This window comes from Tamandua tetradactyla, chromosome 11 (genome assembly GCF_023851605.1).
Source record: "Tamandua tetradactyla isolate mTamTet1 chromosome 11, mTamTet1.pri, whole genome shotgun sequence".
Lineage (NCBI taxonomy): Eukaryota > Metazoa > Chordata > Mammalia > Pilosa > Myrmecophagidae > Tamandua > Tamandua tetradactyla.
Genome location: NC_135337.1, coordinates 38,995,479 through 39,023,189, shown reverse-complemented (window position 1 = coordinate 39,023,189; position 27,711 = coordinate 38,995,479). Strand labels below are relative to the sequence as shown.

At 36.1% G+C, this 27,711-nt stretch overlaps 1 protein-coding gene across 1 annotated transcript in view; it reads right to left on the bottom strand.

Moving 5' to 3' along the window:
* Window positions 1-27,711, bottom strand: part of COL24A1 (collagen type XXIV alpha 1 chain) — a 427,584-nt gene that overhangs the window by 229,411 nt on the left and 170,462 nt on the right. Inside the window, exons 22-23 of the mRNA XM_077119355.1 lie at window positions 13,044-13,097; window positions 9,725-9,769 (exon numbers count right to left, since the gene is read on the bottom strand). Coding sequence (XP_076975470.1) covers window positions 9,725-9,769; window positions 13,044-13,097 — 99 coding nt within the window. The remainder of the gene's footprint in view (window positions 1-9,724; window positions 9,770-13,043; window positions 13,098-27,711) is intronic.

Sequence of the window (27,711 nt, the reverse complement as noted above, 5' to 3'; positions counted from 1 at the left end):
AAGAGTAGTTACGCATCAGCTCAAGAGTTTTGGTCTGAGTAACTGACCAAGTGAGATGGGGAAACTGTGGGAAGAACAGGAGTGGAGGGCAAATTAGGAGCTCAGTTTTGGGCATTTTATGCTTTTAGATATCTAAATGGAGAGATCTAGTGGTAGTTATACAAGTGTGGAGTTTGGGGGCAGTAGTTCTGAGCTGAAAATACAGTATTAGGAGTCAATGGCATTTCAATGGTATTTAAAGCCACAAGACTGGATGAGCTCATCTAGGCAAAGTTTAGATAGAAAAGAGAAGAGGCTCACAGACCAAGCTTTGGGGGCATTCCAAAATTAAGAATTTGAAGAAGCAATGAAAAATATACAAATCTGTTGTTGGAGTCAAGAGGAAAGCCACGTAAGTGAAAAAACTGTTTGGAAGAGGAGAGAGAGATCAGCTGTATCCAATTTTGAGAGAAAGGACTATCAAATAATGTGAGGATTAGGAGGAAGTAAATAGTAATGACCATTGGATTAACATGGAGGCCACTGATAAACTTCATAAGATCTCTTGAACTGAAGTGGTGGGGATGAAAATGGTTTCAGCAGATAGAGGGATGAGGAAAAAAAACAGAAAGAGTATATATGGACAACACTTCTAAGGAGTTTTACTGGAAAGGGAAGGAGAGAAGTAAGGTAACACTTGAAGAGGAAACGAGCCAATGCCGTGTCTTATTTTTTATTTTAAACTGGAGGAAATAATAGCATGTTTGATAAGAATGATTCAGTAGAGAGGAAAAATCATGATGCAGGAGAGAGAAGGGAGAATCGCTGGATCAAAGTTCTTGAGTAGGCAAAAAGATAAGGTATCTATGTATCTAATGACCATTCATCATGGTCATTTCCACTTAATTCCTCCCAATCCTCACATTACTTAATACTGGAAGGTTTGAGCTTAGCTGGAAAAGTGGCCTGTTCATCCATAATAACATGATAGAAAGTAGAATAAATGGGCATAGAAATAAGAAGGGGTAGAAGATGTAATGCCAGGAATTAGTGGAAGTTCTCTTCTAATTACTTTCATTTCAGAGAAAAATAGCAAGATAAAGGACTAAAAATAAGGACAAGAGTGAAACTGATGGAGTTTGAGGAGAAATAAAGTATGAAATACTAAGAAAAGTGAAGAGTGAATGGGTATGGCGATACAATTTAGGATATAGTCTATAAGATAATTATATTTTAAACAGGATGCGTGGGGATGTGAGGTCATGAGGGAGATGCAAAACAGTAGAAAGACAGCAGGACTAACAGATTGAAATCCCTGATGGGACTGTTAGATTGGATTATAAGAGAGAGTTATCAGAAAGAAAAGAGATGGTAACAAAAGAGAATGAGAAATTTGAAATTAAGGAGAGGTTTCTATTACTGATAATGATAAGGTCAAGGTCAAGGGTATAATTATAGGAGTAAGAAACTGAAGGTTTTCAGATATGAAAATATGACCTCAATGTTACATGTGCAAAAACGTATACACTATGTACTAGAAGAGAGAATGTCAATGTCCCAGTTATTGAGAAGATTATTCCTATAGTTTCTAATACCAAACACCTGATACCTGATTAATGAGATTTGATTAGGGAAGTCACTATGTATTAACCAATACATGTGACACATTAAAATCTATGAGTAAAAAAAAAAGGGAGGGGGAAGATTATTACAGTACTAATTTATATCTACTAGTCATTACAGATTTAGACTTTATAATCACTGCCCATATACAAATACTCTTATTTTTCCTCCTTAGAGTAAAATAAAACAAAACAATCCTTTGGCTTTCATTCATTTTTAACTATAGTAAACACTTCAGCTTTTCTAGCTATTTAAAAAAAAAAAAAAGTTGTTCTAATTTTTGCCTGTGCCTTACTTGAAATTATCTGGTGGTTTCCTACCAAGCAGAAAGTAGAGTGATGAAGTGAAAAATTATCCTATTATCATTAAACAGCAATTTCTCTTTAATCAATTTAGGGGTATAAGACTAGAAATTTGCTTAAGAATCTGAATTATTAGATTTGGCTATGATGATTGCAAAAAAAAATTTAGTAATCCATTTTTTTTTTTCGTTTTTTTTTTTATTAATTAAAAAAAGAATTAACAAAACAATTAGAAATCATTCCAATCTACATGTACAATCAGTAATTCTTAATAACATCACATAGTTGCATATTCATCATTTCTTAGTACATTTGCATCAATTTAGAAAAAGAAATAAAAAGACAACAGAATAAGAATTAAAACAATAATAGAAAGAAAAAAAACAAAAAAAACAAAAACAAAAAACCTATACCTCACATGCAGCTTCATTCAGTGTTTTAACATAATTGCATTACAATTGGGTAGTATTGTGCTGTCCATTTCTGAGTTTTTATCTCCAGTCCCGTTGTACAGTCTGTATCCCTTCATCTCCAATTATCCCTTCTCTCTTTTTTTTTTTTTTTAATTAACGGAAAAAAAGAAATTAACCCAACATTTAGAGATCATACCATTCTACACATGAAATCATTAATTCTTAACATCATCACATAGATGCATGATCATCATTTCTTAGTACATTTGCATTGGTTTAGAAGAACTAGCAACATAACCGAAAAAGATATAGAATGTTAATATAGAGAAAAAAATAAAAGTAATAATAGTAAAATCAAAACAAAACAAAACAAAACAAAACAAAAACCTATAGCGCAGATGCAGCTTCATTCAGTGTTTTAACATGATTACTTTACAATTAGGTATTATTGTGCTGTCCATTTTTGAGTTTTTGTATCTAGTCCTGTTGCACAGTCTGTATCCCTTCAGCTTCAATTACCCATTGTCTTACCCTGTTTCTAACTCCTGCTGAACTCTGTTACCAATGACATATTTCAAGTTTATTCTCGAATGTCCGTTCACATCAGTGGGACCATACAGTATTTGTCCTTTAGTTTTTGGCTGGATTCACTCAGCATAATATTCTCTAGGTCCATCCATGTTATTACATGGTTCATAAGTTTATCTTGTCTTAAAGCTGCATAATATTCCATCGTATGTATATACCACAGTTTGTTTAGCCACTCTTCTGTTGATGGAGATTTTGGCTGTTTCCATCTCTTTGCAATTGTAAATAATGCTGCTATAAACATTGGTGTGCAAATGTCCGTTTGTGTCTTTGCCCTTAAGTCCTTTGAGTAGATACCTAGCAATGGTATTGCTGGGTCGTATGGCAATTCTATATTCAGCTTTTTGAGGAACCGCCAAACTGCCTTCCACAGTGGTTGCACCCTTTGACATTCCCACCAACAGTGGATAAGTGTGCCTCTTTCTCCGCATCCTCTCCAGCACTTGTCATTTTCTGTTTTGTTGATAATGGCCATTCTGGTGGGTGTGAGATGATATCTCATTGTGGTTTTGATTTGCATTTCTCTAATGGCCAGGGACATTGAGCATCTCTTCATGTGCCTCTTGGCCATCCGTATTTCCTCTTCTGAGAGGTGTCTGTTCAAGTCTTTTTCCCATTTTGTAATTGGGTTGGCTGTCTTTTTGTTGTTGAGATGAACAATCTCTTTATAAATTCTGGATACTAGACCTTTATCTGATATATCATTTCCAAATATTGTCTCCCATTGTGAAGGCTGTCTTTCTACTTTCCTGATGAAGTTCTTTGATGCACAAAAGTGTTTAATTTTGAGGAGTTCCCATTTATTTATTTCCTTCTTCAGTGCTCTTGCTTTAGGTTTAAGGTCCATAAAACCGCCTCCAGTTGTAAGATCCATAAGATATCTCCCAACATTTTCCTCTAACTGTTTTATGGTCTTAGACCTAATGTTTAGATCTTTGATCCATTTTGAGTTAACTTTTGTATAGGGTGTGAGAGATGGGTCTTCTTTCATTCTTTTGCATATGGATATCCAGTTCTCTAGGCACCATTTATTGAAGAGACTGCTCTGTCCCAGGTGAGTTGGCTTGACTGCCTTATCAAAGATCAAATGTCCATAGATGAGAGGGTCTATATCTGAGCACTCTATTCGATTCCATTGGTCGATATATCTATCTTTATGCCAATACCATGCTGTTTTGACCACTGTGGCTTCATAATATGCCTTAAAGTCAGGCAGCGCGAGACCTCCAGCTTCGTTTTTTTTCCTCAAGATGTTTTTAGCAATTCGGGGCACCCTGCCCTTCCAGATAAATTTGCTTATTGGTTTTTCTATTTCTGAAAAATACGTTGTTGGGATTTTGATTGGTATTGCATTGAATCTGTAAATCAATTTAGGTAGGATTGACATCTTAACTATATTTAGTCTTCCAATCCATGAACACGGTATGCCCTTCCATCTGTTTAGGTCTTCTGTGATTTCTTTTAGCAGTTTTTTGTAGTTTTCTTTATATAGGTTTTTTGTCTCTTTAGTTAAATTTATTCCTAGGTATTTTATTCTTTTAGTTGCAATTGTAAATGGGATTCGTTTCTTGATTTCCCCCTCAGCTTGTTCATTACTAGTGTATAGAAATGCTACAGATTTTTTAATGTTGATCTTGTAACCTGCTACTTTGCTGTACTCATTTATTAGCTCTAGTAGTTTTGTTGTGGATTTTTCCGGGTTTTCGACGTATAGTATCATATCGTCTGCAAACAGTGATAGTTTTACTTCTTCCTTTCCAATTTTGATGCCTTGTATTTCTTTTTCTTGTCTAATTGCTCTGGCTAGAACCTCCAACACGATGTTGAATAATAGTGGTGATAGTGGACATCCTTGTCTTGTTCCTGATCTTAGGGGGAAAGTTTTCAATTTTTCCCCATTGAGGATGATATTAGCTGTGGGTTTTTCATATATTCCCTCTATCATTTTAAGGAAGTTCCCTTGTATTCCTATCTTTTGAAGTGTTTTCAACAGGAAAGGATGTTGAATCTTGTCGAATGCCTTCTCTGCATCAATTGAGATGATCATGTGATTTTTCTGCTTTGATTTGTTGATATGGTGTATTACATTAATTGATTTTCTTATGTTGAACCATCCTTGCATACCTGGGATGAATCCTACTTGGTCATGATGTATAATTCTTTTAATGTGCTGTTGGATACGATTTGCTAGAATTTTATTGAGGATTTTTGCATCTGTATTCATTAGAGAGATTGGTCTGTAGTTTTCTTTTTTTGTGATATCTTTGCCTGGTTTTGGTATGAGGGTGATGTTGGCTTCATAGAATGAATTAGGTAGTTTTCCCTCCACTTCGATTTTTTTGAAGAGTTTGAAGAGAATTGGTACTAATTCTTTCTGGAACGTTTGGTAGAATTCACATGTGAAGCCATCTGGTCCTGGACTTTTCTTTTTAGGAAGCTTTTGAATGACTAATTCAATTTCTTTACTTGTGATTGGTTTGTTGAGGTCATCTATGTCTTCTTGAGTCAAAGTTGGTTGTTCATGTCTTTCCAGGAACCCGTCCATTTCCTCTAAATTGTTGTATTTATTAGCGTAAAGTTGTTCATAGTATCCTGTTATTACCTCCTTTATTTCTGTGAGGTCAGTAGTTATGTCTCCTCTTCCATTTCTGATCTTATTTATTTGCATCCTCTCTCTTCTTCTTTTTGTCAATCTTGCTAAGGGCCCATCAATCTTATTGATTTTCTCATAGAACCAACTTCTGGCCTTATTGATTTTCTCTATTGTTTTCATGTTTTCAATTTCATTTATTTGTGCTCTAATCTTTGTTATTTCTTTCCTTTTGCTTGCTTTGGGATTAGTTTGCTGTTCTTTCTCCAGTTCTTCCAAATGGATAGTTAATTCCTGAATTTTTGCCTTTTCTTCTTTTCTGATATAGGCATTTAGAGCAATAAATTTCCCTCTTAGCACTGCCTTTGCTGCGTCCCATAAGTTTTGATATGTTGTGTTTTCATTTTCATTCGCCTCGAGGTATTTGCTAATTTCCCTTGCAATTTCTTCTTTGACCCAGTCGTTGTTTAGGAGTGTGTTGTTGAGCCTCCACGTATTTGTGAATTTTCTGGCACTCTGCCTATTATTGATTTCCAACATCATTCCTTTATGGTCCGAGAAAGTGTTGTGTAAGATTTCAATCTTTTTAAATTTGTTAAGACTTGCTTTGTGACCCAGCATATGGTCTATCTTTGAGAATGATCCATGAGCACTTGAGAAAAAGGTGTATCCTGCTGTTGTGGGATGTAATGTCCTATAAATGTCTATTAAGTCTAGTTCATTTATAGTAATATTCAGATTCTCTATTTCTTTGTTGATCCTCTGTCTAGATGTTCTGTCCCTTGATGAGAGTGGTGAGTTGAAGTCTCCAACTATTATGGTATATGAGTCTATTTCCCTTTTCAGTGTTTGCAGTATATTCCTCACGTATTTTGGGGCATTCTGATTCGGTGCGTAAATATTTATGATTGTTATGTCTTCTTGTTTAATTTTTCCTTTTATTAGTATATAGTGTCCTTCTTTGTCTCTTTTAACTGTTTTACATTTGAAGTCTAATTTGTTGGATATTAGTATAGCCACTCCTGCTCTTTTCTGGTTGTTATTTGCATGAAATATCTTTTCCCAACCTTTCACTTTCAACCTATGTTTATCTTTGGGTCTAAGATGTGTTTCCTGTAGACAGCATATAGAAGGATCCTGTTTTTTAATCCATTCTGCCAATCTATGTCTTTTGATTGGGGAATTCAGTCCATTGACATTTAGTGTTATTACTGTTTGGATAATATTTTCCTCTAACATTTTGCCTTTTGTATTATATATATCATATCTGATTTTCCTTCTTTCTACACTCTTTTCCATATCTCTCTCTTCTGTCTTTTTGTATCTGACTCTAGTGCTCCCTTTAGTATTTCTTGCAGAGCTGGTCTCTTGGTCACGAATTCTTTCAGTGACTTTTTGTCTGAGAATGTTTTAATTTCTCCCTCATTTTTGAAGGATAATTTTGCTGGATATAGGAGTCTTGGTTGGCAGTTTTTCTCTTTTAGTATTTTAAATATATCATCCCACTGTCTTCTAGCTTCCATGGTTTCTGCTGAGAAATCTACACAAAGTCTTATTGGGTTTCCCTTGTATGTAATGGATTGTTTTTCTCTTGCTGCTTTCAAGATCTTCTCTTTCTCTTTGACCTCTGACATTCTAACTAGTAAGTGTCTTGGAGAACGCCTATTTGGGTCTAATCTCTTTGAGGAGCGCTGCACTTCTTGGATCTGTAATTTTAGGTCTTTCATAAGAGTTGGGAAATTTTCAGTGATAATTTCTTCCATTAGTTTTTCTCCTCCTTTTCCCTTCTGTTCTCCTTCTGGGACACCCACAACACGTATATTTGTGCGGTTCATATTGTCCTTGAGTTCCCTGATACCCTGTTCAAATTTTTCCATTCTTTTCCCTATAGTTTCTGTTTCTTTTTGGAATTCAGATGTTCCATCCTCCAAATCACTAATTCTATCTTCTGTCTCTTTAAATCTATCATTGTAGCTATCCATTATTTTTTCTATGTTTGCTACTTTATCCTTCACTTCCATAAGTTCTGCGATTTGTTTTTTCAGTTTTTCTATTTCTTCTTTATGTTCAGCCCATGTCCTCTTCATGTCCTCCCTCAATTTATCGATTTCATTTTTGAAGAGGTTTTCCATTTCTGTTCGTATATTCAGCATTAGTTGTCTCAGCTCTTGTGTCTCATTTGAGCTATTGGTTTGTTCCTTTGACTGAGCCATATTCTCAATCTTTTGAGCGTGGACAGTTATCTTCTGCTGCTGGCGTCTGGGCATTTATTCAGATTTCTCTTGGTGTTGGACCCAGCAAGGTTGTAATATTTTTCTGTGAAATCTCTGGGTTCTGTTTTTCTTATCCTGCCCAGTAGGTGGCGCTCGTGGCACACGTTTGTCTGCGGGTCCCACCAGTAAAAGGTGCTGTGGGACCTTAAACTTTGGAAAACTCTCGCCGTCCTGGGGGTTCGCTAGCCGAAGCGGCTTGAGCCGGCCCTCGGTCCGAACGCAGGGAGGATTGCTGGTCGCCGCAGCCAGGGAAAGAGCCCGTCCGAATTTCCTAGTCGGCCCTGGGCAACAAGCGTGGCGGGAGGGCGCCAGCGGCAGCGGCCCGCCCGAGAGAGTGCACGTTCCCCGGGAGTCACGGGTTTGGAAGGGGCCTCCCCCACCCGTCACCGTTCTCCGCGGGCTGGGGATTTCCGATCCAATTCTCTCAGTTGGTCCGGGGGCTGCGCGTGGTGTGGGCGCCAGTCGCCTTGGTTTCAGGGGACCGCCTCTCCAATTCTCCCAGCCGGCCCGGGAAGGGGGAAGGGAGTAACTCCGGCCGCTTGCCACCCCGCCCGGTAAGGCCCGCGCGTCTCGGCGATCTCACCCGAGCTGCTTCTCTCAGCCAGCCAGCCGTTCCAGGATGGGGTACGCTGTCTTTTTTATCTCTGTTGTGGCTTTGGGCGCTTTCTGTATCGTTTCTACTCCCCTAGTAGGTGTCCTGGAGAAGAAACTAAGATCCGCGCGTCTTACTAAGCCGCCATCTTCCAGGAAGTCTAGTAATCCATTTTTAATCACACTGGTTTGAAAGAATGTTAATTGAGAATTTTCCTTTACCTTTAAATAACATACACTCATGCAGACATTCACAAACATGAAAGGATTAGGAAATAGTTATGCGTCATATCTACATTTACAAAGAATCTCACTGAAATCTAGCACATTTGAAATCAAGCAATTCGGAGCATCAATACTGGAGTCATAACTTCTAGTCCTGTTTAAGTTGTTCATCTTGCACATGTAATATAGAGGTCATATTTTCATATCTAAAAAATGGAGAGCAATATCTTCCAGGGTTGTTACAAGATTAGAAATGATTCCAGTGACATATTTAGTCCAATACTAGGCCCCAAATTATCTTCAATCAACAGTGGCAACAATAAAAATAAAAATTAAGGCTGAGTAGGCAGAAAATGAACATGACTCTCCTGTTTTCTGGGGAAATGAAATTTTTAAAAAGGTAAGTTTTACTGAGCTCAAATACAAGTTTTCCTGTTATATCACTCATAAAAAATAAAATAAAACTTTTGTTTCCAACGCATTAATGGTAACATATGCACTAGTGAGGTAAAAATACAAAAAAAAAAAAAGGATTGCTGTCAATTTGAATGAAAAAATGTTTTAAGAATCTGCTACATAGTGATGTTCTGAAGAAAAAAGAATATATGTATTTCAAGTGAGTCTAAATAAATGTAATCATTACAAACTAACTGACACACACCTTTATAACGCACAATAATGAAAACTTTGCTCATGCATACCCAAAATGCTTAAAGAATTTATTTTCAGAATTTGAAAACAAGTAATTCATATATTACCATTTGATATTAACTGATAAAAAAAATGGAGAAAATACATCTTCTTAGTTCTCTTTATAAGTTTACTGACACACTTAGAAAACAGAAATTTCCAAAATATTGCCAAAAACGTATTTAGATTCCTATACTTTGAGAAACTTGTTAAATAATTTGTACAAATTACTAAGACTGGAAGACCATTAAAGAAACAAGTAAATACGTAACAGGCAAACCATCACTTAAAATATCTCTGGATATTTCCAGTTATAGGTCTATTTTATAGATTAGGCTATAGCTTATTTTAATTCTTATCTTTTGCTATACTTAAAATTTTGTGCTATTTTTAAAAGATATACAGAACAATTGTCTCAAAAGAAGCACTTATTATTTTTATGATACCTACTATTGACCCCAGTTCTCCAAAGGGCCCAATTGGTCCTTCTTCTCCCTTAAAAAATGAAAGAAAATCAGACCATCTCATTGCTTAAAGTAACTACTAAAAAACATAAGCCCTACTATACATGATGCCTGATGAATGCAGGTGGCTGAAGGATGCACTGACTGAGAAGTAGACTGGCAAACGATGGTGTACACTTAAGACCGAAGGTTGTACTGCTACAAAAAGGAATGAAGTCATAAGGCAAGCAACAATGTGAATGAACACGTGGGACATTTGGTGAGGCAAAACAAGTCAGAAACTAAAGAACAACAATGGTATGGTCACCTTTAGAAAATAAGAAAACAGGGGCCTAGATTGTAAATTTTTAGAGCAGACACATTAAGTCCAGAATGGCGATTATTACTTCTGGATTTCGAGAGACTGTATTTAGAGATAAGAACAAAGCTGATCAGGTTGGGATTAAAGTAATTCAGAACGCAGGGGTAAGGAAGACAGTGTCAATATTTCATACCTTTTTTTTTTTTTTTTTTTTTTTTTTGCATGGGCAGAAACCAGGAATTGAACTCAGGTCTCTGGCATGGCAGGCGAGAATTCTGCCACTGAGCCACCATCGCACTGCCCATTGTCTATATTTTAGAACCACACATACTCTTTGAAACCAAAGGAAGAATGGTTTATTTGGTCTGAATCTGAAGCTTCCTGTAGCAGATAATTTAACTCAACCTATCTGTATAGCTCATTTGAAAAACTGAAACACAGGGAACCTAGAATAAGAAAGAGGTCCTCTAATCCTGTATAGATTATTGTAATGCCTGGATACATCCTAGAGTATAGTAAGAAGATAATCAAAAAGTATTAGCAAAGTCTCTTGAGGGATGTGAGAAAGAATATAGAACTACTAAACCTTACCATTAGGAAATCTCTTGGTACTGTGTCAAACTTTAGGGACACCCAGATCAATAGGCTATGCCCTCTATCCTGAGGCTTCCTCTTGTAAAGCTTATATAGGTAGCACAGAGGCTTAGACTACCTATAGGCATGCCTAAGAGTTACTGCTGGAGGACCTCTGTTGTTGCTCAGATGTGGCCTCACTCTCTCTAAGCCCAACTCTGCAAATGAAATCATTGCCTTTCCCCTACATGGGACATGACATACAGGGGTGAAAGTCTCCCTGGCAATGTGGGAGATGACTCCCAGGGATGAATCCAGCCCTGGCACCATGGGATTAACAATTTCATCCTGACAAAAATGGGGGAAAGAAGTGAAACTAATAAAGTATCAGTGGCAAAAGAGAGTTCAAATGGAGTCGAGAGGTCATTCTAGAGGTTGCTCTTACACAAGTTTCAGTTAGACCTTGCTACCTATCATAACCTACCAAACCCCAATCAATCCCAGCCTATCCTAAAGAACACATAGGGCAAAGATCCCACAAGGGTTCCATACTCTATAGTAACTTTCCAGAAACCTACAACCTCCAGATGGGTCTCTGGATTGGATAAGTCCTGAAACCGAGAGGGCCCAGTCTCTCCAGAACATCAGATTGTTCCATCTTCCTACCCCATATTAGTGACAGAATTGTCCAATAAGAAAAATTTAGAATGGTCATAGCCCTAATGAGAGGGATGGAAAGATCAAAGCTGATCGTGGAGCTATACAGTGAAGATAGGATTTAACAAATGAATATGAATGCTGAATCATTAAATTGCTATCTCTTTTAGTCTCCAGTATCTTAGAGCAGCTAGAAGTAAAAACCTAAAATTGTGGAATTGTAACCCATGTCAAACTCAGAAATATGGTCTACAACTAATAGTGGTGCTGTGCTTTGAAATTTATCACTTTTTTGTAAATACGTCATTTTTCACAAAAAAAGGACAAAAAGTCGATTGTGATGATAAAAAACTATTTCTCCTTCTAGCCTCCTATATTCTGCAGCAGCTAGAAGGAAAAATCTGAGAGGAACATATGGCAGCCCATGACAAACTCTGGGATTTGTCCTGTAACTACTTGTTGAAGAGTGCTTTGAAAACTATTGCTCTTTTATTTCTTTGCTTTGTATGTACGTTATACTGTACAGTAAAAAAGTTATTAAAAATGCCAGCCCATATTCTTTCTATTACATGGAAATCTGAAGCTCATTCTGAAATGTGATAAAAATAATGCTGTGATTTTCTTGTATTTTAGAGCTGAATCACCCCATAATATTTTAATTTGTGTGTGTGTGTATGTGTGTGTGTGTGTGTGAATCCTGTATCTATCCTAAGAGAAATATGTGTTAGGATTATTTCTAAATTAGATCATGACTCCAATCATATTTAGAAAACTGATAGTAGAGAAGAATGAAAGTAACTAGGTTATTACCAAACAAAGATTAGGAAACCCTGATACCAAGAATTAAGGATAATCTTTACCTCTTTGGGACAAGATCTCTCTGACACAGTGTGGAACTCAATTACTAAGTTTCTAATATATGGAAATCAATACACATTGGTATATTAAAAAATTACTGACATAGAACACATTTATTTTTGACACATTTCAATACTTCATTTGAATCTTAGTTGTGCCTTAAGCCTTAGGGATACATAGGTATAGTAGATCCTACTCAAATGGGGTTTAATGTCTAAGTTTGCTCTTAACCAATTTACAAGTCCAATATTCTTAGGGTCAAATCAGCTAGAATGTCCTAAGATATAAAATCTAGTGCCTTCTTCCAAGGATCAGAAACTACGGGTGGACAGAGCCTGAAGAGAGGAATATAGAAAAACTAAGAAAAGGGTACTTTATAATTAATTATCAAAGCACTTTCATACATTTTTCTCTAAGAAAAGGAAAAGGTAGTAGATGCTTTTACCCTTTTATAGACTTATTTACTAAATATAATGAGTTTTAAATAGCTGAGATTACTACATCTGAAAAAAATATACAGAACTCGCTAGGATCATATATTCTGTTTTATTTGATTAATAAATATTTTGTTCAGTTCCCAATCAATTAAAATATAATGTGTTAGGTTAAAAATATAAAATAGGTCACAAAGAATAAATATAAGTTCTAATACATATGAAAGAAACTTTGGGCTCAGGTTCTTTAGACATTCCATGGAGATCACTGACATAAATCACCTACTGAATTAGAATACCATAAAATGATTCCAAATCCTATTCAACAACTGCCAATATAAAATGGTAAGATGAAATTTTCCGTTGCAAAAGTTGTTTATACTAAGGCAGTTTTACTTATGTAAAAACCTAAGTCCAACAAAAATTAAATGGGAAAATCTGAACTAAAATATTTGCTGACTAAACATTTATTTCCTCCATACCTGAGTTCCTTTGAGACCAGGAGGTCCAGGAGGTCCTCTACTTCCAAGAAGCCCCTATGAAAGCAATATTAGCACACACAATTAAAACTTTAGCTCAATTAACATCATGAACAATCAGCATTAATCTGGACTTTTGTCTTCATATTTTATTATTTTCAGAGACATAGTAGAGGAAGAGATGGGCAAAACTATTCGGTACTATTAATTTACCATTAGGAAGTTATCAAAATGGAGTGGGAAGGTAGATGAGCAGATAACTACAGGCTGTCCAAAGACTTGGGAACATAGAGTAAGCATTTTAAAACCATATAATGTTAAGATAATCTGCTCAGTATGTAATCCTTCAAACTGTGGACACCTTTTTAAAAAAAGTTCTTCTAAATTTAAAGCAAGGGGTCCAAACGTAAATCTGATAACAGCCCAATAGAGTATCCACGAAGTTTGAAAACAGAGGGGGGACACAGTGTTTTAATATCTGTTAAGAGGTCAACAGAGTCTGGAACATGTTATTGATATTTAGTATTCAATTTAAATCAAATATATTTCCTTTCTTGATATAAACTAATAAAAGAGAAAAGCAATTTATGGAAGAAAGTGATAGTCTGAATTTGACTAGTAATGTCAAGACTAAAAGAAATCTTTTGTGAATTAAAATACAGGTTTTTAAAAAATCAATTTTTCTCTGAATGAATATCTGCTCAAAATAAACTTTAAAAAAGCTTCCTATTGCAGAAAACAATGTAAAACACATTCAACATTTAACGTTTTCTTATTCAATTCTGTTCCTCTAACTATGCAATGTGCTAGCACAGTTTAAAGTAAATGTCTTTTAAGTATTATGCTTTTCATTATATATAAAGGCTTTATCTCATTTTTAAATATAGCAAATAACTATGCCTAATAGCAAATCTACCCAATGACTCATCATTAGTTTGGAATGCAGCAGATTGATAAACAATGTACTGGAATCATTCCTTCATGCTATATCATTGCTGCATTTTAGTACAAGCAAAAATTGAGAAACTCTTGGTCTGTTTAAAAGTCTATAACATAGTAATAAAGGCTTATTATGTACATAGCACCATGGAAGAAACTTCATGACTTTAGGTGATAACCTAACTTTTTTGTGCAGCTTCTTAGTCTTAAAACGGAGCGATGGATTAGATTATTGAAATGGCATATGGTGTTTTATGCCAGCCTAACACATATTCATCCTTTTTCAGGCAAAGGCACCCTAATTTTCCTTAAGAAAACAACTTCTCCCTGTTCTTAGTCTATGTGGTTTAAGGCAAAGTGACCCTACCTGCAACTTCAAGGATGGACATGTAACATAGACCTAAATTAGTCTGCATATTCTGCAAACCTAGAAATAGCAGTAGGTTCAGGAACAAACAAGCGACCAAATTCAGTCAAACTGAAGCAAATTTCAGACTTCAATGTACTACTAGGAAGAACGAATAGCATTAAGAATGATATAAACTTGAATAGTAGGAACCACCAAATACAGAAACTGGAGAATGAAATCAGTGAACAAATGAAGAAAGAGTGACTAGGCTTTAATAATATCATGTGAGGTCCTGGATCCTGTTGTGATTGAATCCCTACATTTTTCACACTTTATTTAAGCCTGTTTGTTTTGTGCTTCCATTACTTTTAAAGAAAAGAATTCTTACTGATACAATGATTGTCAAACTCTCTTTAATGCCCAAAAGAATGCTCTTCTAGAATTCTAAGTGGAAGATTTTAAGTCTTAAGAATGACTGGAGATCCAGAATCACAATACTATGATATTTTAATTCTGTCAGATATATACCACAATTTATTTATCAATTCTTCTGTTGACGGACCCTTGGGTTGCTCCTATCTTTTGGCAATTCTGAATATTGCTACTATGAAGACTGGTGCACGAGTATCTGTTCAAGTCCCTGCTTTCAATTCTTTTGGGTACATACTAAGAAGTGAGATTGTTGAGTCATATGGTAATTCTACACTTAACTTTCTGAGAAACCTTCTACACTTAATTTTCTGAGAAACTACCAAACCATCTTCCACAGTGCCTGTAGCATTTTACATCCTCACCAACAAAGAAAGAGTGTTTCTATTACAATAAAAATAGAGCTATATATATTAAAAGTGAAACCGAGAACCTAGAAGAAGGAGCTACATCCTTTCTCAGAGGATCATAAAATTTTTAATATGTGCAAATAATTTTGTATTGAGTTATTATGAGCTAATAAAAACAGAGTAAACACACGCACACCAAAAAATGTACAGACAACTCCTGGAGCTCAAAAGAGCCTGATGTTGTACAGTTTTAAATTATAGAATTTGTGTTAAGAGACTGGCTTGGTTCCATATCAAGGTGTAACCAGCAGAAGGGTTGAGCTCTCATTCCTGGCAACTAAATAGAACTGTGTCCTCTTACTTAGATAATATCATCGCAGCTGTGTAACCCCTGGATGGCACAATGATTATGCAACAAAAATATCTCTTTCAGGAAAGCAGACAAGCCCAGACTCCTTTATCCTCCCTCTTCTAAGGAAATTATAATACTAAAAGAATAATAAAAGCTGGATTAAGGAAAAAAAGAACTGCAACTGAAATAGAAAAATGCAGAAAGATTCAAAGTCCAAAATATGCAAAAAGTTATGTAAAGGATTTACCAACTCAAAAACAGCTCAAGTAATTAGATTACTGTTAGACCTAATAGATTAAAGACAAAACATATTATAGATAAGAGAGTAACTAAGTAATGATAAAAGGCTCAATCTTTATATACCTAATAACATAAAATACAAACATATAGAGGAAAAGCTGCTAGATGAATGAGAAACAAATTTACTCTCTGAGTAGAAAATTTAACACACCTCTATCTATAACTAATGAGTCAAGCAGATAAAAATCAGTCGGAATACAGAAGACTTAAATAGCATAATTTAAAAAAACTTGATCTAATGGCCACATATAGGCCCAAACTGGAGTTTACACAGTCTTTAGAAGCACACATATGTTCAAAACTAATCACATGAATGTCAATATTACTAATTTAAAAATTCTAGTTATGAGGACATAATGCTGAGTGAGATTAGTCAGAAACAAAAGGACAAATACTGTATGGTCTCACTGATATGAACTAACATCAATGTATGAATGTGGAGAATTTCTGTTAAGAACAGAGGTTATCAGGAGAAGGAAATAGGGTAGAGAATGGGTAATTTGAGCTGAAGGGATATAGATTGTGCAACAGGATTGACTGTAAAAATCCAGAAATGGATAACACAATACTACCTGATTGTAGCACAATAATGCAAACACACTGAATGAAGCTCAATGTGAGAATGTCAGAGGGAGGAGGGCTGGGGGCACATATGAAACCAGAAGAAAAGATAGACGATAAAGACTGAGACAGTATAATCTAGGAATGCCTAGAGTGTCAATGATAGTGACTAAATGTACAAATTAAAAAATGTTTTTGCATGAGAAAGAACAAAGGACTGTCACGATAACAGAGTATTGAAAATACATGGTCATTCATATTTTAAAACTTCAACTTCCGTGTGAGACTAAAGCAAGAAATGTTAATTTGGTACAAACTTTATATTTTGACTAGTGCATTTCCTAATTTAACTTATATGGACAGTTTAATTAAACACCATAAGTACATGGAACCTTGAAAAGGGCATGAGATTTTTTGGCTTGTCCAGGTTAGTGTGATGCCCCAATAAATCCCAGAGTGATTTGAACAGTGAATAAAGAAAAAAAAATCTAGTTATCTATACAGTGAATTACTATATAGCACTGAAAATGAATGAGCTATAATTACAGACATCAACCCAAATTAAGCTGAAAAGAGAATGCTGAGTGGTAAAAGCAAGTCACTGAAGAATATATGTAGTGCAATTTCATTTTTGAATTCCCAGAAAGGGCAAAACAAAAGCTATTGCAGGAGTATATATATATATAGACAGTAAAAATATGGCAAAAATCAAGAGACTGGTTACCTTTACATTCAGGAAGGAAAGAGGTAGATATGATTAGATGGGGACACACTGGGCCTTCCAATGTTCTATTTCTTAACCTTAGTGGGGTTTGATTCATTGTTGTTGTTTAGCTATGCATGTATGTTTCATATTTACCAGACATTACACGCACAAAAAAAAATTTTTTTTAATGCATAAAACCTGAAGTCCTTCAAAGAGTCTGGATTTGAATTCTAGCTCTCTGCAGGTTCTACTCTGAGGCATGACCTCAGTTTCCTTATCCATAGAATGATTAGATCTGCATCATAGCTTTCTTGTAAGGAATAAATGGTATCTGGAATATAATAGGGAGTCAATAAATAACAGCTTCCTTTCTCCTTGTCATTATACATTATTAGCATTTACAGCAGTTTCTGAGGCAGTTCACTTGTCTACCTTATCCACATACCTCATTCATACTAATGATTTACTATTATTCCTAAAAAACTCTTTCATTATCTTCCTCCTCTCAAAATCTTCCATGGGCGTGCTAGTATTCAAATTCTTCAAGTTTTAATTTGAGGCCTATTACTGTCTGTCTCCAACTTTTTTTCTTTGATCAGATACATTTACGTCTGCTCCGCATCCTCTGTTCGTTTTGTACCTCTTACACAGAATCTCTCATTATTTGGCAGCATTCACCCAATCCAACCCATCCAACTCAAATCCCATTTTTTATGAAGTCTCTCAAAATGATGGCTACACAAATTATTTTCTCCTCTGAACTCCTTATTACTCATTTATTTTATGCCTCCTAGTTTTGCTTTTTGATTTTTCATGTATGGAGGTCTCACATCTCCAGGGGATTATAAATTCCTAGTGACTGAAAACCATCCTTTATCTCGTTTTCAAGTCATTGATAGATGACATTTTACTTATTGCACGAAGTCAGTAATTATTTGTTGACTGACTGAATACTACTTGGAGAATAAAATAATTAACAGAAATTTGTGTATAAAATCTTCATTTGGAATGTGGAATATCAATCTCCAGGGCTGGGTTTAGGTGATTTTGGAGAACTATCTAGAGTTATGTATCTTTCTCTTATCAACTTAGCTCAGCAATATATGGAAAAATACATGACAAACTGCAGTATTTCAGTGTAAGAGCTATTGCCTTAAATTCTGATACATAATCTTATAGCTAGTAGGTGTCCTCTTAACAGTTATCAGGGCTGCTATATAAGAGGGATTAACAGCCTGTTTAACATCTCTAATTCCATAGCTAAAGTGACAACACAAACCTTTATAGCAACAAATAATTCCTCTCTTTACTGAAGAAAATTTATTGGATACTCTTACTTTTTGCAGTAAACAGCAAAGGTGGTGGTTTTGCTAATGTTATCGGATACTCGAAAGCAGATTGCCAAATTGGGTAGCTCTCAAGAAGGCTTACTGAATGAAGTACATTTGATATCTGTATACACACATACATATACCTACAACCTCACAATCAACAGAACCATAATTAACACAAGTTTTCAATCTTAGATTTGAGATTTTTAGTCAATGGGCAGAAAATGAAAGCTCTTTAGAGCTGTGCCAAATGGCTCTGGAAGGAACCTAACTTGTTTGCAAATAGGGTTAGCATGGATTCAAATAGAGCGCACTTGATTTTCTTGATGACTACCTTCTATAGTCTCGGCAGAGTTTTAACATCACCTCCACCTTACAAACAAGACATGTATATGAAAAAGAAGGAAGTTTTAAGATGCTTCCATGAAACAGTATACACAGCTAAAAAAACAATTATATTAACAGGGCCAGTAACTTTGCTTCCCCTCTGTCTTTAGAAACAAATTCACAGCAAATGGGAAGGACCAAGAAGAGAAGCAAAAGCAGTTTCTTCTGAACCTATACTACCTCCTTCTCCTCCACCCTCATTCCACCTCTAACATTTTCAGGTTCTGTTGATAAAATATTACCTCTTCTAAGTTACTGTTTTAAAATTTAGTGATGTGTATAAAATTAATTAGCATCATGTTATTGGTGCTAATGAATCTATAAGGTCGTATTTATTAAATAAATTGAGATAAAGTAATACACAAAGTCCTATTTCCCACTGGAGATTCAACCACTGGCATTCATAAAAATGTCTGCTTTCAGGCTTTCCCCCACTTTTAATACTCTAATTTTAAGACTAAAAGAAGTAGCAAGGTTTTAAGGAAGATGGCGGCTTAGTAAGGTACGTGCGTCTTAGTTCCTCCTCCAAAGCAACTACTAGGTGAACTGAAACAGTGCAGAACAGCTCCCGGGGTCACGGCAGGGAATGGACACACAGCGTACCCCAGTCTGGACTGGCTAGTCTGACTGCGAGACTCGGCTGTGGTGAGATCCCCGAGCAGCGCGTGATTTCCCGAGCAGCGGCAGCTGTGGTGGCCGGAGCTCCTCCCTCCCTCCTTCCCAGGCCAGCTGAGAGTCTCAGAGAGGCAAGTTTCCCAAGCTGAGGCGGCCGGCGCCCCTCTTTTGCGGGCGGCTTCCTGGTCCGGCTACGAGTCTAGGATCAGAGGGCTACCCAAGCCGCAGTGGCCCTCCCCCACGGGCGACTTCCTGGTCCGGTGGGGAATTCCCCAGGCCGCGGAGGCCGGTGACCGATGCCCCTCCCCCGCGGGTGACTTCCTGGTCCGGTGGCGAACTCCCCTGGCCCGCTGCAGCCGGCGACCAGCCACAGGGTCCCATCAAGCCACGGCGGCTTACGCCCCCACCACGCGCAGCCCCCCGAACCAAAGGAGAGAATTGGATCGGAAATCCCCAGGCTGCGGAGATCGGTGACCGGGGGGATCCCTTCCAAACATGTGAGACAAACATGTGCCACGAGCACCACCTAATGGGCACGATAAGAAAAACAGAACCCAGAGATTTCACAGAAAAATCTTACAACCTTGTTGGGTCCGACACCCAGGGAAATCTGACTAAATGCCCAGACGCCAGCAGCAGAAGATAACGGTCCACGCTCAGAAGATTGAGAATATGGCCCAGTCAAAGGAACAAACCAATAGTTCAAATGAGATACAAGAGCTGAGACAACTAATGCTGAATATATGAACAGAAATGGAAAACCTCTTCAAAAATGAAATCGATAAATTGAGGGAGGACATGAAGAAGACATGGGCTGAACATAAAGAAGAAATAGAAAAACTGAAAAAACAAATCACAGAACTTATGGAAGTGAAGGATAAAGTACAAAAGATGGAAAAAAAATGGATACCTACAATGATAGATTTAAAGAGACAGAAGATAGAATTAGTGATTTGGAGGATGGAACATCTGAATTCCAAAAAGAAACAAAAACTATCGGGAAAAGAATGGAAAAATTTGAACAGGGTATCAGGGGACTCAAGGACAATATGAACCGCACAAATATACGTGTTGTGGGTGTCCCAGAAGGAGAAGAGAAGGGAAAAGGAGGAGAAAAACTAATGGAAGAAATTATCACTGAAAATTTCCCAACTCTTATGAAAGACCTAAAATTACAGATCCAAGAAGTGCAGCGCACCCCAAAGAGATTAGACCCAAACAGGCATTCTCCAAGACGCTTACTAGTTAGAATGTCAGAGGTCAAAGAGAAAGAGAGGATCTTGAAAGCAGCAAGAGAAAAACAGTCCATCACATACAAGGGAAACCCAATAAGACTATGTGTAGATTTCTCAGCAGAAACCATGGAAGCTAGAAGACAGTGGGACGATATATTTAAAGTACTAAAAGAGAAAAACTGCCAACCAAGACTCCTATATCCAGCAAAATTATCCTTCAAAAATGAGGTAGAAATTAAAACATTCTCAGACAAAAAGTCACTGAGAGAATTTGTGACCAAGAGACCAGCTCTGCAAGAAATACTACAGGGAGCACTAGAGTCAGATACGAAAACACAGAAGAGAGAGGTATGGAGAAGAGTGTAGAAAGAAGGAAAATCAGATATGAAATATATAATACAAAAGGCAAAATGGCAGAGGAAAATATTATCCAAACAGTAATAACACTAAATGTTAATGGACTGAATTTCCCAATCAAAAGACATAGATTGGCAGAATGGAATAAAAAACAGGATCTTTCTATATGCTATCTACAGGAAACACATCTTAGACCCAAAGATAAACATAGGTTGAAAGTGAAAGGTTGGGAAAAGATATTTCATGCAAATAACAACCAGAAAAGAGCAGGAGTGGCAATACTAATATCCAACAAATTAGACTTCAAATGTAAAACAGTTAAAAGAGACAAAGAAGGACACTATCTACTAATAAAAGGAACAATTAAACAAGAAGACATAACAATCATAAATATTTACGCACCGAACCAGAATGCCCCAAAATACGTGAGGAATACACTGCAAACACTGAAAAGGGAAATAGACTCATATACCATAATAGCTGGAGACTTCAATTCACCACTCTCATCAATGGACAGAACATCTAGACAGAGGATCAATAAAGAAATAGAGAATCTGAATATTACTATACATGAGCTAGACTTAACAGACATTTATAGGACATTACATCCCACAACAGCAGGATACACCTTTTTCTCAAGTGCTCATGGATCATTCTCAAAGATAGACCATATGCTGGGTCACAAAGCAAGTCTTAACAAATTTAAAAAGTTTGAAATCACACACAACAATTTCTCAGATCATAAAGGAATGAAGTTGGAAATCAATAATAGGCGGAGTGCCAGAAAATTCACAAATACGTGGAGGCTCAACAACACACTCCTAAACAACAAGTGGGTCAAAGAAGAAATTGCAAGAGAAATTAGCAAATACCTCGAGGCGAATGAAAATGAAAACACAACATATCAAAACTTATGGGATGCAGCAAAGGCAGTGCTAAGAGGGAAATTTATTGCCCTAAATGCCTATATCAGAAAAGAAGAAAAGGCAAAAATTCAGGAATTAACTGTCCACTTGGAAGAATTGGAGAAAGAACAGCAAACTAATCCCAAAGCAAGCAAAAGGAAAGAAATAACAAAGATTAGAGCAGAAATAAATGAAATTGAAAACATGAAAACAATAGACAAAATCAATAAGACCAGAAGTTGGTTCTATGAGAAAATCAATAAGATTGATGGACCCTTAGCAAGATTGACAAAAAGAAGAAGAGAGAGGATGCAAATAAATAAGATCAGAAATAGAAGAGGAGACATAATAACTGACCTCACAGAAATAAAGGAGGTAATAACGAGATACTATGAACAACTTTACGCTAATAAATACAACAATTTAGAGGAAATGGATGGGTTCCTGGAAAGACATGAACAACAACTTTGACTCAAGAAGACATAGATGACCTCAACAAACCAATCACAAGTAAAGAAATTGAATTAGTCATTCAAAAGCTTCCTAAAAGAAAAGTCCAGGACCAGACGGCTTCACATGTGAATTCTATCAAACATTCCAGAAAGAATTAGTACCAACTCTCCTCAAACTCTTCAAAAAAATCGAAGCGGAGGGAAAACTACCTAATTCATTCTATGAAGCCAACATCACCCTCATACCAAAACCAGGCAAAGATATTACAAAAAAAGAAAACTACAGACCAATCTCTCTAATGAATATAGATGCAAAAATCCTCAATAAAATTCTAGCAAATCGTATCCAACAACACATTAAAAGAATTATACATCATGACCAAGTAGGATTCATCCCAGGTATGCAAGGATGGTTCAACATAAGGAAATCAATTAATATAATACACCATATCAACAAATCAAAGCAGAAAAATTACATGATCATCTCAATTGATGCAGAGAAGGAATTTGACAAGATTCAACATCCTTTCCTGTTGAAAACACTTCAAAGGATAGGAATACAAGGGAACTTCCTTAAAATGATAGAGGGAATATATGAAAAACCCACAGCTAATATCATCCTCAATGGGGAAAAATTGAAAACTTTCCCCTAAGATCAGGAACAAGACAAGGATGTCCACTATCACCACTATTATTCAACATTGTGTTGGAGGGTCTAGCCAGAGCAATTAGACAAGAAAAAGAAATACAAGGCATCAAAATTGGAAAGGAAGAAGTAAAACTATCACTATTTGCAGACAATATGATACTATACGTCGAAAACCCGGAAAAATCCACAACAAAACTACTAGAGCTAATAAATGAGTACAGCAAAGTAGCAGGTTACAAGATCAACATTAAAAAATCTGTAGTGTTTCTATACACTAACAATGAACAAGCTGAGGGGGAAATCAAGAAACGAATCCCATTTACAATTGCAACTAAAAGAATAAAATACCTAGGAATAAATTTAACTAAAGAGACAAAAAACCTATATAAAGAAAAATACAAAAAACTGCTAAAGGAAATCACAGAAGACCTAAATAGATGGAAGGGCATACCGTGTTCATGGATTGGAAGACTAAATATAGTTAAGTTGTCAATCCTACCTAAATTGATTTACAGATTCAATGCAATACCAATCAAAATCCCAACAACTTATTTTTCAGAAATAGAAAAACCAATAAGCAAATTTATCTGGAAGGGCAGGGTGCCCCGAATTGCTAAAAACATCTTGAGGGAAAAAAACGAAGCTGGAGGTCTTGCACTGCCTGACTTTCAGGCATATTATGAAGCCACAGTGGTCAAAACAGCATGGTATTGGCATAAAGATAGATATATCGACCAATGGAATTGAATAGAGTGCTCAGATATAGACCTTCTCATCTATGGACATTTGATCTTTGATAAGGCAGTCAAGCCAACTCACCTGTGACAGAACAGTCTCTTCAATAAATGGTGCCTAGAGAACTGGATATCCATATGCAAAAGAATGAAAGAAGACCCATATCTCACACCCTACACAAAATTTAACTCAAAATGGATCAAAGATCTAAACATTAGGTCTAAGACCATAAAACAGTTAGAGGAAAATGTAGGGAGATATCTTATGAATCTTACAATTGGAGGCAGTTTTATGGACCTTAAACCTAAAACAAGAGCACTGAAGGAAATAAATAAATGGGAGCTTCTCAAAATTAAACACTTTTGTGCATCAGAGAACTTCACCAAGAAAGTAGAAAGACAGCCTACACAATGGGAGACAATATTTGGAAATGACATATCAGATAAGGGTCTAGTATCCAGAATTTATAAAGAGATTATTCAACTCAACAACAAAAAGACAGCCAACCCAATTACAAAATGGGAAAAAGACTTAAACAGACACCTACCAGAAGAAGAAATACGGATGGCCAAGAGGCACATGAAGAGATGCTCAATGTCCCTGGCCATTAGAGAAATGCAAATCAAAACCACAATGAGATATCATCTCACACCCACCAGAATGGCCATTATCAACAAAACAGAAAATGACAAGTGCTGGAGAGGATGCGGAGAAAGAGGCACACTTATTCACTGTTGGTGGGAATGTCAAAGGGTGCAACCACTGTGGAAGGCAGTTTGGCGGTTCCTCAAAAAGCTGAATATAGAATTGCCATACGACCCAGCAATACCATTGCTAGGTATCTACTCAAAGGACTTAAGGGCAAAGACACAAACGGACATTTGCACACCAATGTTTATAGCAGCGTTATTTACAATTGCAAAGAGATGGAAACAGCCAAAATCTCCATCAACAGAAGAGTGGCTAAACAAACTGTGGTATATACATACGATGGAATATTATGCAGCTTTAAGACAAGATAAACTTGTGAACCATGTAATAACATGGATGGACCTAGAGAATATTATGCTGAGTGAATCCAGCCAAAAACTAAAGGACAAATACTGTATGGTCCCACTGTTGTGAACGGACATTCGAGAATAAACTTGAAATATGTCATTGGTAACAGAGTTCAGCAGGAGTTAGAAACAGGGTAAGACAATGGGTAATTGAAGCTGAAGGGATACAGATTGTGCAACAGGACTAGATACAAAAACTCAAAAATGGACAGCACAATAATACCTAATTGTAAAGTAATCATGTTAAAATACTGAATGAAGCTGCATCTGAGCTATAGGGTTTTTTTTTGTTTTTGTTTGCTTGTTGGTTTGTTTGTTGTTGTTGTTTTTTACTATTACTACTACTTTTATTTCTTTTCTTTATATTAACATTTTATATCTTTTTCTGTTGTGTTGCTAGTTCCTCTAAACTGATGCAAATGTACTAAGAAACAATGATCATGCATCTATGTGATGATGTTAAGAATTACTGAGTGCATATGTAGAATGGTATGATTTCTAAATGTTGTGTTAATTTCTTTTTTTTCTTTCCGTTAATAAAAAAAAAAAAATAATAAAAAAAAAAAATAAAAAATAAAAAAAAAAAAAAAAAAAAAGAACTTCATCAAGAAAGTAGAAAGACAGCCTACACAATGGGAAACAATATTTGGAAACGACATATCAGATAAAGGTCTAGTATCCAGAATTTATAAAGAGATTGTTCAACTCAACAACAAAAAGACAGCCAACCCAATTACAAAATGGGAAAAAGACTTGAATAGACACCTCTCAGAGGAGGAAATACAAATGGCCAAAAGGCACATGAAGAGATGCTCAATGTCCCTGGCCATTAGAGAAATGCAAATCAAAACCACAATGAGATATCATCTCACACCCACCAGAATGGCCATTATCAACAAAACAGAAAATGACAAGTGCTGGAGAGGATGCGGAGAAAGGGGCACACTTATCCACTGTTGGTGGGAATGTCAAATGGTGCAACCACTGTGGAAGGCAGTTTGGCGGTTCCTCAAAAAGCTGAATATAGAATTGCCATACAACCCAGCAATACCATTGCTGGGAATCTACTCAAAGGAATTAAGGGCAAAAACTCAAACGGACATTTGCACACCAATGTTTATAGCAGCGTTATTTACAATTGCAAAGAGATGGAAACAGCCAAAATGTCCATCAACAGACAAGTGGCTAAACAAACTGTGGTATATACATACGATGGAATATTATGCAGCTTTAAGACAGGATAAAATTATGAAGCATGTAATAACATGGATGGACCTAGAGAACATTATGCTGAGTGAGTCTAGCCAAAAACTAAAAGACAAATACTGTATGATCCCACTGATGTGAATCGACATTCGAGAATAAACTTGGAATATGTCATTGGTAACAGAGTTCAGCAGGAGTTAGAAACAGGGTAAGATAATGGGTAATTGGAGCTTATGGGATACAGACTGTGCAACAGGACTAGATACAAAAACTCAAAAATGGACAGCACAATAATACCTAATTGTAAAGTAATCATGTTAAAACACTGAATGAAGCTGCATCCGAGCTATAGGTTTTTGTTTTGTTTTGTTTTGTTTTGTTCTTACTATTATTACTTTTATTTTTTTTCTCTATATTAACATTCTATATCTTTTTCGGTTGTGTTGCTAGTTCTTCTAAACCGATGCAAATGTACTAAGAAACGATGATCATGCATCTATGTGATGATGTTAAAATTACTGATTGCATATGTAGAATGGTATGATTTCTAAATGTTGGGTTAATTTCTTTTTTTCCGTTAATTAAAAAAAAAAAAAAAAAGAAGTAGCAAGAAGGAGTTTTTGAAGATCACTATTACAAAAATATTAAAAAGGTCAGTTAGCTTTTATTTCAGTTCTCTATCATATTTCTTGACAAAACTTCAAGAGTATCAGCATCTCTAAACTAAAAAGAATTTTGAAAATTATATAGTTCTTCATCTAGTATAATATTCATACTTAAAATATTATGATTATTCTAGTTTGAGACTGTTATATACCCTAGAAAAGCCATGTTCTTCTGATCCAATCTTGTGGGGGGAAAACTATTGTTAGGTGGGACTTTTTGATAAGGTTCTTCCCCTGATGTGATCTACCCAATTGTGGATGGGACCTATTAATTGTTTCCATGGAGATGTAATCCATGCTATTGTTGGGTGGGACTCTTTGATTAGGTTGTTTCCATGAAGATGTGACCCTACATCAGCTTACTGGAGTCCTAAAAGTAAGCAGACACAGATGTTTGGAGATGCAGAAGGAAATGCCCCAGGAGACCTCAGAAGCTGAGAGAGCCAGTTGAAACAAAAAACTGGGAGAGAAGGATAGCAGAGGCTGCCATGGGTTTTCCCATGTAACAGAGAAACCCCAGACACAATCTGCTTTTTTGCGCAAAGGTATCCTCTGATTGATGCCTTAATTTACATATTTTGACACCCTTAGAACTGTAACTTGCTACTTAATAAATCCCCTATATAAAAGCGAATCCATTTCTGGATACTGCAATCTAGCAGCTTTAGCAAACTAAAACAACCCAATTTCACTTTCTTCTGAAGAATTACTCCATCTCCCAAGGCAAAACTGTTGTTCAATTATCTAGGCTCTCACACAAAGCTTTGTGATGATATGCTTTTTCATCTCTCTCACTAAACTATAAGTTCATCCAGAAGAGGGATTATAACTTAAAAATCTTTATAACCTCATAGGTAGTACATGGCTTCACATGTGAAAGAAACTCAGTAAATGCTGAATGAATAAACTGCTGAATGAATGGATAAAGGAATGCATTTATATATGTATCATATTAAAGTTCCTAAGTCTGCAGGAGGTTAAAGACTAAACTAAATAGGAGAAATCCTAAATTGCATTTTTTATACTACCTCTCTCACCCCTTCCTTTCATGCTATTATATTTAATTTTCTCATTTGTTTACTAGTAGTAA